Consider the following 18009-nt stretch of genomic DNA (forward strand, 5'->3'; position numbering starts at 1 on the left):
TATATATATATATATATATATATATATATATATATATATATATATATATATATATTTGTGTTCATGGGAGAGTAATCAGGACACACAGAGTAGGCTCTGGTCATCTTCACAGAACAGCTTCTGAATTGCTAAGTATTGGTCACAGGTCATCTGGCAATTCATTTCTTGTAGTAAATTAGGTTTAATTGTTTGGTAATAAGACTGCTAGATCCTCCAGGTACTTTTTGGGCTCTTAAGTCTCTGGAATGAATGATTCCTTTGTACATTGGGCACTTTGATAGTGCATGGTCTTCCACCTCCATTGGGGACATACTTTATAACTTCTTTGCCTCCAGTCAATTGTTACTGGTATGGGGAAATAATCCAAGCAAGTGAAACAGGTGAGTTGTGTCTAAGATTTTTAATCTCAACATTAACTTCCATGTTCCTAGGACTTTATTACCTTTCATGTAGGAAGTTTCCTTCAGAGACATAGAATTCCTTCTTAGAGTATTCCTTCCAGATTACATGTCAATACAAGTTTTCAAAAGTCATTTTCTAACATTTTTCAATCTATTTCTCTCTTATACTTATACCCAACCACCCCCTCCCCAGGAAAGTAGGTAATATAATATAGGCTGCACATAGAAAACATATGTATATGTTCATCATGCTATGAAACAAGATATATATTGCAAATACTAGAGAAAAATACATGGAGGAAATAAAGAACAGTATGTTTCAAATCTGCATTGGGACCCTATCTCTTCTGTGGTGGTGGGTATCCTTTTTTTGTCGAGTCCCTGGGAGTTATCCTTGATTTTTGCCTTATTGATAATAGTTCATTCATTCACACTTGATTATCATACCTTATTGTTGTTACTATGTAGAACATTCTCCTAGTTTTGCTCACTTCACTTTGCATCACTTCATATGTCTCTCCAATTTTTTGCAATTATCTTATTTTCTCATTTCTTATGGCATAATAATATTGTCTACTTTCTAATGCATATATTTAAAATATGTTATATTTTATCTATAAACTTCCTCAGGGCAAAAACAATATTTTATTCATCTTTCTATCCTTGGCAACACTTAGCATATTATGTACTTCATAATGTACTCATACACAATGTACTCAAAAATGTTGTTGAAAAGAGATGGATATAATAAAATAATAATAGTGATATATCTATGTTAATCATTCACATATATGTGTATGCATACACACATTAATATATATTAATATATTATTTATATTATACGATAATCTAAATAATATATTAATATATAATATGTATATATATATAGAGAGAGAGATTATAAAGGAATTTCTGTGCTCCATCAAGCCAGTCAGATAATATGATTCCTGATCTTTAAAAAAATGACCATTAATTCCATTTAGTCATGAAAAGACCTGCAATTTCAGAAAAGCAAATATCTAGTAGTTCTGATTCTCCTTCTACATTATTTAACCTTATAAAAAACAAAATGAAGTTGATACCTAATGCAGTCGATAATTTCATTTGATAATGGTGGTCATCATCTAATGATAGAAATGCTATATGCCCCTATTCCTACCTTTCACTTATTGTAGTATCATTAGTATGTTCTTTATTCTTCCCCACTGTCATGTTCATTTTCATTCTACTGAGAGGCAATATAATATAGTGGACTATTTCCTAGACTTGATGGGTTCAGATCCTGTTCATATCACTAATAAAGCTGATTGATTTTCTTTTGAAGCTCAGTGCAAATGCAACTTCCTACACGATGTCTTTCTCTATCTTCCCCCTACAAAATTACATTGTATATATTTATTTTGTATATAGCTATATGCATATAATATTGTCTCCTTAAAAGAATGTAATTTCTTTAAAAGAAGATTCTGTTGAATTTTTGTATTTGCATCCCCAGAGGCTAATATCGTTCTGATATATCTTTGGAACTTAATAAATGCTTGTCGATTGATTGAATGATTGTTGCTGTTCCCTAGGTGTTCCAGATTGCATACGTAATTGTGAAAGCAGCAAACTCACCACGACCTGGAAACTGGATTTTGGAACGCTCTCTAGATGGTGTTGAATACAAACCATGGCAGTACCATGCTATCACTGACACAGAATGTTTAACCCGCTATGGCATTTATCCACGCACTGGCCCGCCATCATATGCAAAAGATGATGAAGTGATATGTACTTCATTTTATTCCAAGATCCACCCACTGGAAAATGGAGAGGTAAGATTAGAGCTGTTTCTATAATTAAGATGACAAAATAGTCTGACAGAAATAAATAAATTATTTTAATTGTGTTTAAAAGTCAGCATAAGATTTCACAGATATATAAGCAAAGTATTTGAATTTGTAAATATAGACTAAAGAGTATTGTGGTAAATCTATAGAGATATTTCTTACAATTCCAGTGTAGACTAGATAAGAAGAAATATCCATAAGTTCTTGCATGAGTGACTTAAATTTAACAAAAAACATTTTCTGAGGGTGAGTTATTGATTGGAGTGTGTTATTGAAGGAGGATATATAATCACCTTCTCTGAAGCAGTTTTGAGAAAAAAATAATTTTATTTCATTTGAAATTTATATGTGCCTGTTCTGAGGATGGAATATACCTACCTAACTGTAATGAAACATAACCCCAAGGGTAGAGACCAAATAGAAACTTCCTCAGCTGGATTCCATCAATATTTGCTTGTTTTATTTTTTACTTCTATCACCTGGGGAGAGAGGAAATTTTCTTTTTTCTACTTCTAAGACAACTTTTTAGTTATTCTTTGGTACATTTCCCCTGTATAGTATACAGAAGTATCTATGCTTAGTATAAAATATATAAGAGATCATCATGGTACAAACTAAATGAGCATTAGGAAGGCCAGAGGTACCCCCGTTCCTATTGATCACACTATTTAAAATACTGATCAATACATTTAAAGTATCTCTTTTAACCATTCAAATCCTCATGCTTTTCCTCTAAGATAGGCTCTAGGGTCACTCTTCATGAATCACTAGTTTATCCTTCCCTCATTCCAGTCTCTTTATAGCTTCTCTGAATTTTGATTTGTGTCTATTTTCTAACTTCATTTTCAAGTTATAAATCTTCTAGCTCCCTGGATACTTCCTAAAATCTCTTTTCCTTTCCTTTTGTCATCTTGGTCTATGTATTTGAAAGTCTGCCTTTATGTTCCTCATTTTATAAAAGATCATCTTCCTTTGTCTAGAATGTTTCTCCATCCTCTCCCTTATGGATAAATAAATGAATAAAATGAAATTAATTGATTGATTTAAGAAATATATACCAGGTATTGTGCTAAGCTTTGCGGGTACAAAGACAAAAACAATAATGTCTTCTCTCAAATAGCATGCACTTTCAAAAGTAAGACCATTTATATAGGGAAGTGGTGAGTGGGAATTTCCATCTGGGAACAAATAGGTGAGCAGATATGTAGGGAAACCAATTAATATTCCCTTTCCACAAGCAATGGTAATATTGATTTGATTGCTGGGGTGTGGAGGAGGTGAAAGAGTATTCATGTTTTGAGGAGCAGATGGCAAGATGATTTGGTTGGATGACTCAGCAACATGAGAAAGTGAATCAGAGTCTGGAATCTAGTCCCAGCTAGAAGATATAAATGGAAGCCTTATTTGCCCTTACTCAATCAGTAATCAAGAGTGCTAGGCTATTGGATTGTAACTTCAATGATAATTGAATTAAGTACTCTCAGAATATGGAAATCCCTCTCTTGTGTGGTGGAGGCTATCCAGGTAGGGAGATGCAGGGTAACAGTGCAGACACATAGCAAGGCAGTCTGCATGGATATCTTGAATAGACTATGAAGATGAAGTGAAAATCTGTGCCCTGTTTTATAGCACTTACCTCACAGAGGTGTTGCAATGATCAAATGAGATAAGATATGTGAAGTGCTTCACAAACATAAAGTGCTATATGAATGTTAATTATTTTTTAAACTTTAAAACAATTTATTACATAATTTTGACAATGTTTTCCCCTGACATTTTATAATTCAGATTCTCTCTCCTTCCCCTTCCTCTTCCCTGATGGTGGCAAACAGTCTGATATAGGTTACACTAGTGCTTTCATTCAATATATATTTCCATACCTCTCACACCATGACAAGACACAATATCCCAATATGTAATTTTAAAAAAATCATTAAGGAAATAAAGTGAAAGATGGAGTACTCTAATCTACAATCAGACACCAACAGTTTTTTCTTGGCTGTGAATAGTATTTTTTAAAAATTAAGACTCCTTTGAAGTTATTGTAACATAACCTTGTTTTGCTGATAATAGTTTTAGTCCTTCACAGTTAATAATTGCACAATATTTTTGTTACTCTATTTACTGTTCTTCTGGTTCTGCTCACTTCACTTTGCATCAGTTCATATATGTCTGTCCAGTTTTTTTAACTCATTGTGTTCATCATTTTTAATGACATTACAATGAAATACCATAATTTGTTTAGCCATTCCTCAACTGATGAATACTTCCTCAGCTTCTATTTGTTTTCAAAAACACAAAAAGAACTATTTAAAAATATTTTTAAAATATTTTTATGCAAGTAGATCCTTTCCTCCTGTCTCTAATCATTTTGGGATATAGATTCATTAGTAGTATTGCTGGATCAAAGAACATGCATAGTTTTATGGCCTTTGGGGAAAAGTTCCAGATTCCTCTCTAGAATGATTATATCAGTTTATAGTTATACCAACAGTGTATTAGTGTCTCAATTTTCCCATAGCCCTTCCTACATTTCTCATTCTCATGGTAATGGTAGTATTATATGATAGCCATGAAGTTGTATCTCAGAGTTGTTTTAATTTGTATTTCTCCAATCAATAGGCAATTGGAGCATTTTTTCAATTGACTAAAGATACGTCATCTGAGAACTGCCCGTTCATATACTTTAGCCATTTATCAGATGGGCAGTGCTTTGTATCCTTATCAATTTGACTCAGCTCTCTATGTATTTGAGAAATGAGGCTATTTTTAAAATCTTTTTTCCTTTGTCCCCTCTAGTTTTTCATTGATGCCTGGGGGAAGTTTCACTAAATTGTCTTAATATTTGCTCATTCAAAACATATATTACACAAGTAATGTTATCTTTTGGCAGTGTCACACATACAGATACATATTTACATGTTATCATACAATGTATGTGTTTCAGATAATGAGTCCCTCCTTTACACATTTATGTTTTAAAAGGGGGCTGGAGATAAAATTTGACTACAGATCTTTTTAAGTTCCTTCCTAAGCTAGTGATAATATGAATCTGTATCTAGTGTCTTACCAATTTTCACTCTTTAAGTCCAAAAATGCAAGTTTTGGGGGGGAGGGGGGAACATTTTCCAAATAGCATTCTCAGCAGAGAGATCTCAATCTGCCAACTGACAAAGACTCAAATATAGTGAGTCAAACAGCTGTTCAACCTACTATATGCCAGAGGCATTCAGTTCTAGGCCAACTTGGCTCACAAGTGTGGGAGTAGATAGTGGAGGACAGAGAAATGAATGTACTTGAATTGAGTTGAGTTTTTTGGAGCTTATCTTCCTATATTCTAGTACAAATATAATAGTTAAGCCATCCAGTCTATATTTTATCCATTCCTTATCTTTTTGTTTGTTTGTTATTCATTAATCTTATTAACCCTAGTTGAATATAAGAAAATATATTTACTGGAAAAATAATAAATATTTATTGTACCAAAATATGATTTTTCCACAATGACCTAATAAGTCTAGAATAAAGAAAAATGTTTACAGAGCTAACTCAAGACACTCAATATCTGTAAGAACAATATCGAACAACTTTTTTAGTACAAACTGGCTTTCTAAGAAAAGGCTAAAAACACCCCAAAATTCAGAACATGACAGTATCAGATACTTTTGGTTGCAGAAGGGACTTTGAAGATAATTTTACAGATCATAAAACTGAAGAATTTAATATTATGTTATGGTAATTTGCCCAAGATCACATAGCTAATGTCAGAGCTGAAGGTTCAACCTAAATCTCATTCTTTTTCAATTAAAGCAATGAGAAGAATAGCTGGTTTTAATGGTGGCTTTAATTACCAATTTTAATAAAGGCTATTATCTAATGTCAAGTTTAGAAGTAGAAATAACTTTGCTAAGTTTGGCAAGTTACATAATTATAGAACTCAAAATCAAGGGACCCTAGCATCATGAAGTCCAACCCAATGCCTTTGCTATAATTCATTTAAGAATTTGTTTAAAGTGGTGATATGGAAAGAGGAACATGCTAACTCCCAAGCCCTGATAGGAAGCTTTTTGTGCCTTTTCAGAACTAAATCTTCTTCTCTACCATTTCTGCCATTACTCCTTGCTCTGCTTTCTGGATCCAAACTATACAATATCTTATTACTCTTTTGTATGATTGCCCTTCAAATATTTGGAGACAGTTGCTATGCTAGACTCCTTACCTACCTCCACCATTATCTTCTATAATTTAAGCAATTCTGTGACTTTTATATGATATTTAAATGAAAAGATTTTGAAGTCCATGGCAGAATTCATTGAAACTAGAATATCCTTTATTTTCTCCACTATGATACCTGTTCTGATTCCACCTGAGATTATAACATATTACATCATTGATCTATACTGCTCTCTCAATTTACTAAAATGCTATGTTTAACTTCTAGCCAAACTACTATTAAGATTCACTTCCTCAGAGGCAGCTGGGTAGCTCAGTGGATTGAGAGCCAGGCCTAAAGATGGGAGGTCCTAGGTTCAAATCTGGCCTCAGACACTTCCCAGCTGTATGACCTCAGGGTCACAAGCAAGTCACTTAACCCCCATTGCCTAACCCTTACCACTCTTCTTCCTTGGAATCAATACAAAGTATTGATTCCAAGATGGAAGGTAAGGGTTTTAGAAAAAATTTACTTCCTCTATATTATTCTTGTAAAACCGATTTTTAATATTGTTTTTGACATGTTTATTCTGAATTGAGCAAGCACTAAATAAAATGAACATTTATATATAAAGTAAAATAGACAAAGGGAGTGGTACCTGAGAATGGGAATTTCTATTATGTATAACTTGATTTCTATTTTAAGTATACAATAAATATAACATGTAAATTTCAAAGCTTCTCTGATTCTGTATGTCGATTTCTTTTTAAGTTCAAGTAGAGGACTTTACATTTATCATTACTAAAATGATTATATTCTGTCAGGTTTATTTTTCTAGCCTATGGAGAGCTTTTTATATTCTTCCATGCACCATAATAGAGTATTCTTTTCAGTTTTCTGTTACCTGAATATTTGATAAACTTCCTTTGATTTCTGTTAGTTCAGTGATAACTATGTTTAATTGTTATCAAGGTTTAGGGCAGATTCCTGAGCTACTCAACTTAAGACTTCTTCCAAACTTATATAAATCTACTAATGACTAGTCTTTAAACCAATTTTGAATTTAACAGTGATATTGTATAGCCATTATCATTCTGGTCTATCTTTTTTGGAAGAATATAAAGAGTAAAATATTTCTGATAACCTAGGAAAACTATCTACAGCATTGCCCTTAAGTGTAGTAACCTTCCTTAAAAAAAAGGCAGTTTGATATCTTTATATGATCTATTCTTCATGAAGTCATGCTGGTTTTTCATCAGCGCTATCTTTTGAAGATCATCCTTTTTCTATTTGCTGAAAAATTTCCATCAATTAAAATCATATTCAGTGGTTTGAAAACTATTATTTTCCCTTAAAGAAAAAAGAAAATAACTGGTATACATTGTCTTTCTGGAGTCCTGAAATGTTATTTTCCCTAATCTTTCAAAGATCCCATAAAATAGCTCAGGACACTTCTCTGTCAGGTATTTCAGTACAACAGGATAGAGTTTATAGTTTAGCCTGGTGACTTGAACTCATCAAAGACAGCTAGATGCACTCTTACCATCTCCTTACTTATTCTGAATCTCTCCTCCCTACTATTTTTGTTATATCTCTTCCAGTCTGATATAATAACTTTTCTTGGCAGAGAAAGCAAAAAAAAAAAAAAAAAGGAATTGAGAAGTTCTGCCTTTTCTCTATTATCTTCAGGTGTTCTTAGGTAAGGATCCCAAACAGTGGTCTAATTATTTTTTTAACTTCTTATGTTTTCCCAATATATCTTTAAAAACAAAAAAACATTTTGTCATTAGTATTCATTGCCACACTCAGTTCATTCTGAGCTTTAGTGACACTAAAATTATTCTTATTCCATTGTATCATGCTTTTATATGCGTCTATGTTACACACCCTGACTTCTCTCTTCTAGATCTGAAATTTTTAAATTGGTCTCTCTAGACAGCTCAATTTTTTTCTCATTGGAATTGTTTCTATTTATGTCTTCTGAATTTCCTTCTTAAGACCTTCTCATCTTTGGGCTCACTTCCCTCATAAAACTTTAGGCCCTGAAATCCAATTCAGCTTTTACTTGAACCCTATGAAATCTACTTTTTAAAATAAATTTAAAGTTCATCAGTCCATGGAATTAATGAATGAATGACTCAATAATTTATTAAGTGCCTACTAGATACAGAGCTCTGAAAATACACATAGAAAAACAAAGCAGTTTCTACTCTTGATGAGTATACATACATTCCACTGGGAGAGATGATATATGAGGTATAAATTCAATTCAAGAAACATTTATTAAGACCTATTTCAGGGTGTTAGGCATTATGTTAAGCAATGGGAATGCAAAAAGAGACATAAGATAGTCTCTGTGCCACAGGATTTAATAATCTATTATGAAAGACAACAGACAAATATATATAGAATGGCAAACTGGAAGGAACTTTAGAGGCATCTAGTCCAACCTCCTATTTGACACATGAGGAAACTGATGTCCTGAGGCATTAAATGACTTGACCAAAATCATGCCAGTAGTACTGGAGGTGGCATTTAAACCAAGGTGTCCAGACTCCAAAGTCAATGCTCTTTCAACAGTATTCTCACTTCTCCTCAAGGTTTCTACCATGTTTATTCTAGCAATCATTGGGGTGTTCTTTCTGTGAGCTAGACACAGCTAGCACAGAGTTGTCAGTGGTGGAGAGGATCTTCAAATTTAAAAAAGTCCAGCCAAGGGCCATTGCCACAAGCATTTGCAATTCCTTCATTGATAGTTTTACCTGAGGGGTTACCTATCACCCCTGCTACTTGGCCTCTTGAAAAAAAGGACTTTGGTTCCTGCTGCAGCTCTCATAGAGCTTAGAGCAGGGGTCGGCAACCTATGGCTCTCAAGCCATATCTGGCTCTTTTGAGGGCCATATCTGGCTCTTTCTGCAGGAGCCATAAAGTCAATTTTTTTTCAGGCGCTGTTACAGGAGCGCACTGTGAGCACTGTACGGCTCTCATGAAATTACATTTTTAAAAATGTGGCATTTATGGCTCTCACGGCCAAAAAGGTTGCCGACCCCTGGCTTAGAGCAATCAAATCCAGCTTGTTAAGGATCATGTCCAAAATAATATTCCTTCTTGCCATGTTAGTCCAAGAAGTTAGAACCCTTACCATAGAATTCTCTTCTAAGTGCAGGAAAGGCGTGAAATTAGGACTAGAGGGACCTGTAGTTTTATTGTCAGTCAGGAAGTTTGGAAATTTCTATCTTGTGATTTTGTTGGATATGTGTGCTCACATATATACACATATATACATATATACATACATAAAGCAAAAATACAAAGTATTAAATTTTATATATTCATTAATAATAAATTTATTGACTATAAATATGTTATAAATGTACATGTGTATTATACATATATAAATATATGAAATTAACATAATTAATATATATGATAAATCTTTTTTCATACAGTTTACTTTAGGATAAGTGGCAATAGGATATATTTTAGTCAGAGTACATTTTGTGTCAGAGAGAAGGCTATTCTCTAACAATGAACTGATTGCAAAGCAGAAATCTATCACTTCAAAATTTCTTTTTCCTTGGTAGTAAATTTTTAGGTCATACTTCCTTATGGCAAAAAACAAATTTTAACTGATGCTTTCCTTCACTTCTTTTTCTGATTCAAATCTATATGGCAAGGTTTCATTGAGCCTTCAATATTGCACTTCACCTTTCTCTAATACATAGATGTTACATGCTTTTGTACTACATTTCTGACATCTAAACACTGGATCTCTTTAGAAGATTATCTTATGAGAAATATGGGGTAACATACCTAGAGAAAACAAATTCATGAAGAAGAAATACTAGATGATAGAAGAGGCTCTATAAAGTGTGGCAAGTAAAAGATGAAATGACTGAAAACACAAAGGTTTGAGCTTCTGAGGATATCGATTTAGTAAGCAATGCATGCCAATTGCATAATAAATCAAGACCAGGCCTTCCTCAGCTTTAGCACTCAATATCTAACAGAGGACAAACAGATTTTTATGCATTAAAAGCAATTAATTAAATAAGACCAATTAATCAAAAGAAAATAATTGACAAGGATACAAAATTAGGTAATCTGATAACTAATTGAGGAAAGATCAGGGATTTTCCAGATTGAGAGAGGGACAGAAAATAGGTAAAATTCTTTCTAAAATCAGAAAAAAAAATAATGTTCTACTCCTCACAAGTGTCTATATTCAATGGAAGGAACATAGAAACTATAAATGATTAACCAATATGGAGCCAGTTTTTGGTGATATATGCAATTGTGAGAAAACTCTTTGCATCAATCTTTGAATCTGACTGGGTTTCTGGACAGCATAGATTTAGCCGTTAATTAAGGGTGTCTAAGCAGCAGATAGAGGTGGTCCAAGCAGAGCTACTATCAAACAATGCAGTAAGGTTTACTAACAATTGAACAAAGTTTTCTCACAAGACAGAAGTTGGACTAAATCTATATTTGAATAGAAAGTGAACTGAGCTAGTTCCTGAACAGTTATAAGATGGAGCCAGTGTGGTTCACTCAATTTTCACTACCACCTGCTGTTCTAATTCTCTCAATTGCTATAGAAATATATATGTATATGTCATCGGATGCATTAAAGGAAAAAATCCTTTACTATTCTGTCATTTTCTCTTAGGTGATATATTGTTCACTGCACAATTTCTGACAATCTTCTCATTAGTAATAATAAACTTTTCAAAAAGGCTCTGAGTTATAAAAGAATCACAAAGCAATAGCCTATGAATAGATATTTTAAATGGGAATCAAAGTACTATTAGATTGTACACAAATGGAGGGATTCTAGCACCCACAGAGCAGGGCAACACTGACCTAAGCATTTCACAAGACATTGGAAGTATTTTTTCCTTTTTTTATTCTTTTGGTCAATGAGATTTTGCTTTAATTTTTTGACTGTTTAATAAAGAAGAAAAATTTAATTAAATTCAATAAACATTTATTTTTATTAAGCACCTATTATGTTGAAGACACTGGAGACACAAAGATAAAACAGTCTTTGTCCTCAAGTTACCTCAAGGTACCAGCTTCATACAGGTAAATGGAGTGATTCAAGATGGTACAGATAGAGTTTTATTTTCTATAATTAAGTAGGGGTAGACTGTCAGAAATACATATAATACTAGAGAGGAAGTGAAGGGACAAATGAAGGATTGGACAGAGTTTGTCAAAAAATATGAGGAGGGTGAGAGAATTGGAGATTAAGTAGTGGAATCAGTTAAACCACTTATCTTGAGCTTTGAAGAACTCTAGAGCAATGAGGAAATATATTTCAGGCTTCTCATTTTCTGCAAAAGCACAAAACATATAGCCCAGTGGTTCCCAAACTTTTTTGGCCTACTGCCACCTTTCCAGAAAAAATATTACTTAGCACCCCCTGTCACATACTATCACCACCCCCTTACAGTTATTCACCACCCCCAAATGCACCTGTGGCCATCATTGCTCCCCCGGCATTGCTGCAGCACCCATCAGGGGGCGGTGGCACCCACTTTGGGAATCACTGAATAGACCAACAATAGAATCAAGATTTTAAGAATAGTTAGAAGTCTACTACAACTCAGAGTGGGCAAAAGGAGAAATGAAAAGTCTAGAAAGGCAAGTTGAAAACAGAATGTGGATTTTCTATCTTCTAAAGGCTATAGGGAGCCACTGAGTGTTTGGGGTTTTTTGTGCTTTTTAGCAAGGGAATTAAATGTTCAGAACTGCATCTCAGGAAGATTATTTAGGCAGATGTATGCTAGCAGATAGAGTAACTGAAAATTTGGAAATCCTTTAAGAGAATATTATAATTGTATAGATGAAAAATGGGGTTGGGGAGGCTTAAAGTAGGATGGGTAGCTATGTCAGTGGAGAAAAGCTGACAGATACAAAATATGAATGATTGTTAGAATCAATAGGACTTATCAATTGATTCAATAAAGAAGATGAAAGAGAAGGACAAGTCAGATTATTCAACAGTTACAAACTTGGATGACTGGAAAATAATGTTGTCCTCAACAAGAATAAAAAAGTTTGGAGGATGGTTGAAGGAAAGATAATGGATTCAGTTTGCATTTGAGATCCCAAAGGTAAATACTTGTAGAGATACCCAGCTGGCAGAATGAGATGTAAGGTTGGAGTTCAGGATAGAAATGCAAGCTGGATATACAAATTGGGTAGTCATCTTTATAGAGGTAATAATTGAACCTATGGGAATAAATGGGATCATGAAGGACTAGAGTAAAGAGAGAATATTAATAATGCCTCAAGGACTCAGTGATAAACTATATCTGAAATGTAAGTCCAACAGCTCACTTCTAATCTGTAATGGACTATTCAATAGCTAAAATACATGATTCAGATAAAGAACATACCTCTGTGGGACATTTATAATATCTAAATCAGCCTTTTTTTATTGCTGAACGAAATTCTCCTTTCTTTGTTTTGTTTTGTTGTTGTTTTTTAGCTGCAACCTATAAGCAATAACATTTTTAGTCAGAGAACAGGTTGGACTGCTTGTGGTACTGCCTCTTGGGGCTTTGGAACTTGAAGCACATATAGTTTCTTCTGTTCCATGATTGTCTCTTCCTCTCTGGTTTGGATTATTACTTTTAATTTTCTTGGATTGTCACCAGAATGAGAACTAAATATTCAGGGTTGCCATGGTGATTTATGCTTCGGTTCCTTCACACAGAGACCTTTAAGTTATTTACATAAAATTTCTTCCCCCATCTTGCCACAATCCCGTTATATTCTTCTGGTCCATAAATAAAAGTAGAGCTTAGATTTTTGCCTTGATACCATGATTGAAATATAGATGTCTTATCCAAAAATCCCTAGAGGAACTGATATTAATTCTCGGAGACACTTATTTTTGTCACCTGTCAGAGACATTTATTTTTGTCACAGAGAGCTTTGGTTTTATTTTGATCTTTTATGACAGAATTTTATATACACAGATTTCTTCTTTTTCTTCTTTGTATCATTTGGCATCATGATTATTCTTAGAAGTGCAAATAATTGAGATTGTAGAAACTTCAGTCCAACAATGTACTCGAGACAGTTTCTTAGATTTCCATTTGAAGTAATATTCTGATGGAATTTCTGTATCATGTGTGTTTATGAGTGTGTGTATATATACATATATATATATATAAAACAAACAACTGGAATATAATATAGAGGGAATTGGATATGGGGAATCAATTCTGCTTACTCAGGTCCATTTCCTGGGGGAAAAAAACCTTTGTTGGTATTATTCTGTTTTTGTTCATCTATGTGGGTTACCAATAGAGCTTTGCAGAAATAATTGTTTAATTATTTTCAACTTCCTTTCCCTGAAAATAAATCATGGATGCTTCATAAATACTTGCCAAAGATCTGCAGTGACTTTGTTGCTACTGCAAATCACAAGCCTTCTATACCTTACTAGATGGTTTTGTTATTCACTAATTCCTCTAAAATTCATCTCTTTGTGGTCAACTTTCTTGGGAAGAAATGTCTCCACTTTAGCTACATGGTTCCTTGGGGGACACTCAGAGGAATACCAATTTAGAGGGGTAAGGACCTTGGTAATTATAGGTCTGTTTCCTTATTTGCAGATAAGAGATTAAGTAACTGGTCCACAGTCACATGGGCAGTACTTGACAGAGGTATGATCAGATAGAATGAAACACTGTCATTGGTCAGGTTCCTAAATTAATTGGAATTTAGACTACACATCTGTAACAGACATCATTCTTGCTGTTCCTATTAGATTGAGAGCTCATTTACTTGTGGGTTCCTCTAGGGCAGGGGTTGGCAACCTTTTTGGCAGTGAGAGCCATAAATGCCACATTTTTTAAAATGTAATTTCGTGAGAGCCATACAGTGCTCACAGTGCGCGCTCCTGTAACAGCGCCTGAAAAAAAATTGACTTTATGGCTCCTGCAGAAAGAGCCATATCTGGCCCTCAAAAGAGCCATACGTTGCCGACCCCTGTTCTACCGAAAGTATTTCCCTTTGCATTCCTTTTTTTCCCCAGGTCTTACCACAGTGGCACATATTAGTTGCCTAATAAATGCCTATATACACTCTGACTGCCCCTTATATAGGACAGAAGTTCAGGAAACAGTATTAGTATGTTTATATTTATTATTTGAATTTATAAAGAGCTTTTGATACTTGGCTTCAAAAATTTTGCCTTTAAGTATAATTGATGCTAGAAAATTTGAAACATGCTCATGTTCTTTAGAATGAAAAAGCAAGTCATGCTCCATTATATATAGTTTAAGTTACTAACAGGCTGCTCTATCAGAGTGTGTATCAACCAACAAATATGCTAGCCTATTGTATGCCAAGCATTATTCTTTTCATGGTATAAAAGCATGTGCACATTTTTTAGGAACTTTTTGTACACATGCCCCAGTCCAACTATAAAGAATAGTTATTTAATAAGGAGAAAATACAGTTCTTGACCCTGTCAGTGGCATTAGAACCTATAGGGTGTATGTTGATTGTATATAAATTTTCTATGTCATTTTTCTCTTTTTTCTCTCTGTCTGCTAGTATTTTTATAGATATAAATATATATGTATGTCATGCACACAAAGACAAACATATACATAGTATATGTAATTCAGTTTCTACTTATCCATATCAATAGAGATCTCTAGCTATATGTTTGGAGTTAGATAGACGTGTGAGGGAAGAGAAAGAGAGAGAGAATCTACACATACATACACACACACCTATGCTGATTTGCTACCCATGCTCCAATTCCCTCACTGCCAAAGGCTTTAGGTTCATACAGATGTGGTTGATCCTGGGGGCTAAACCAAAGGGGTCATTATATCTCATTAGTTTGTTCCTTTGCCCAGTGTAGAGCTCCAGGAAAAGTTAAAAAATGAAACTACTTTCTAATTTTAGTCTAGGTTTCCCCAAATGTGGCTAAGGATACTCAACTTCTAAATTGATATTTCATGAACAATATGGGAACTGGAAATGAGACAGGCTTCATTCATTTCATCCACCACAGAAGAAAAACAAAAGCAAAGAATTCTCAGTAGTCTCCCCCCCAGTAATATAACAGGACTTTTGAACATTTGAACATTCGAACGTTTACTATGATCCATTCACTTCTGACTTACACTGTCTAAGCGATTTGTGTGGCGTTAGTAGATGTCTTTCCCTTCTTCCCCACTTGGTGTAGTAATGTTTTAGTCCTTTGGGAATAGAATTATCCTTTTCCTTCTAGAAGAACAATATTAAAGAAAATTCCCTTTAGTAGCCTAACTTTCACACTTGATTAGTAATTCTACAACTCAGAATCCTTCCATCTCAGGATTTTCCATGGAGTAATTCTCAAGGCCAGAAATTCCAACTTTTAGGGCCACAAGTTTTTATTACATACTTAGAAAAGGAAAGAGAAACGTAAAAGGAAATCAGGAAATGTAAACCCAGGGATTCCTTACCTATATAAACACATGAAAATAGCCATGAACATCTCCTACAATACACTATTTTCTTCTCATGTATTGGGAAAAGGGATAAATTTCACTACCACCACTTCCCAAACTGTCTGCACCTTGGGCTAGAAGTCTAAAAGAGATAAAGTGAGGAAAAGAGGGTGAATCACTTCATAGTTCTCTTTTATAGAAAACATATGGAGCAGCTCCTCCTCCTGAGCTTCAGTCCACCAATTTGAAGACAGTTCAAATTTCTGGAATGCTACTTAATAAATCAGTAGGCTAGCCTTCCTCTATGGAACATAATTATGTACAAAATTTCCACCCTATTTCATCACGTTGATTGGGAGAGAAATAATTAAATAACTCAAATCATCTCCTATTTCCCTGCCCAGACAAACTCACACACCACACAATACATATATGGGATGTGATCAAATTTGGGGCTGGATTAGCCTATAGTGGGCTTTGCTTGCAGACCTACTTCTTTGTATACTGCTATAATTTAAAGATATTTTCTGACCTCCTAATCAGGGTGGGTTATATTGTAGCAAGGTTTATATACAAAAATAAACTGAAGATGATTCTTTAAACAGATATTCATTCCCTTTTTAAAATGAAAATCCTACAAGTAATAGCTTGCAATATATCATTTCCTCATCTTATATTTATTCTCTCATTTTTTTTCAAAGTGGGGAAAAATAACTATGTTTTACATATTTGCTATCATAATACAATCTGTTATGGTGTGTTTACTTCTCATGTATCAGGATAAACCTTGGGTGTTAAATTAGCTGCCGTGAAGTTATACATACATTAATCACTACTAAACAAATGTACTGCCAATGAGTAGAAGAAATAAACAGCTAAATCAAAAGGCTCCATCCAGTGTCTGGACAATTCTAAATAATGGACCCATTTTTGGTGGTGGAAAAGATGTAAATTTTTGAACATTTTAATGTAAATCATTCCTTGTTATTTCTGCTCCAACCTACAATCTCAGTCTTATATAACTAGCTTCCTATGTTCCCTATGCCATATTGTTCCATAGTCAATTGATCCAAGTGTAGATTAGAGAGCTAGAAGAGACTGAAACCAATCTGCTATGCACAAAAAGTTGTATGCATTTTAAAATCATTTTATTTTGAGGTCAGGCATAGTTGTATTTGCCTGTAGTTTCTGTTACTGGGACAACTGAGACAGGTGGATTATTTGAATTCATGGGTTCTAGGTTGTGATGGGCTAAGTAAATCAGTTACCCAAAATATCTGAGACCAATATGATAAACTGATAGGGTGAGGGGGAGGAGAAGTTGGCATGTGGAGGACCCCTCAGTTGTCTAAGGAGAAATGAAATCATTCAAGTTGGAAAAACTGCGTGGGTAAAAACTTCTGTGTCAATCAGCAAAACGTTTGGGCCATTGTACTTCCATCTTGGCAGTCTGGGGCACATGAGGAGACAGACACAATAAGCAAAACAAATAAACAAAAACAACATCGTTTTTTCAAACATGTCTCCAGTGGCAGGTTTTAGTAACTTTTTCTGTAAATCATTCTTATGTTTACCACAAACAAAAAAAATCACCTATACTGTTACAAAATGGCTCTTGAGATGGATAAGTCTATGGCTCTGTGGAAACCTCTGATTTGTAAAATTGTACTGCTAGGTGGTCCTAGCAATACATTCACAATTCAATTTAGCTTTTATTGTTTAGTTATTTCATTTGTATCAAATTTTTCATCACCCCCTATGGAGTTTTCTTGGTTAAAATAATAGAGTGGCTTGCCATTTCCTTCTACAGCTCATTTTACAGATGAGGAAACTGAGGCAAACAAGGTTAAGTAAATTACCCATGATCACATTGCTAGTAGTAAGTTTGCAATGAGAAAGTGACAGACCAAGAAAACTGGTCTAGAAAAGAGTAAGTTTGATTTTGAACTCATATCCTCCTGAATATAGACCTGATGCTCTATATACTGCACTGTATAGCTGCCCTCAATTCAGCTATGACAGACATAGAAGTGGTGTACTACAGTGGAAAGAGCTTCAGACTTAAAGGACGTGAATTAAAATCCCAAATCTGCTGTTTAATACCTTGGGCAATTCATTCAAGTTCCCTGAGCCTCCATTTCTTCCTCTTTAAAATT

At 34.2% G+C, this 18009-nt stretch overlaps 1 protein-coding gene across 1 annotated transcript in view; it reads left to right on the plus strand.

Annotated features, from left to right (window-relative positions):
* LAMA2 (laminin subunit alpha 2) overlaps positions 1-18009 on the plus strand; it is a 625852-nt gene that overhangs the window by 65873 nt on the left and 541970 nt on the right. The window contains 1 exon segment of the mRNA XM_044676961.1: positions 1976-2218. Coding sequence (XP_044532896.1) covers positions 1976-2218 — 243 coding nt within the window.

This window comes from Gracilinanus agilis, chromosome 4, assembly GCF_016433145.1.
Source record: "Gracilinanus agilis isolate LMUSP501 chromosome 4, AgileGrace, whole genome shotgun sequence".
NCBI classification, from domain to species: Eukaryota; Metazoa; Chordata; class Mammalia; order Didelphimorphia; family Didelphidae; genus Gracilinanus; species Gracilinanus agilis.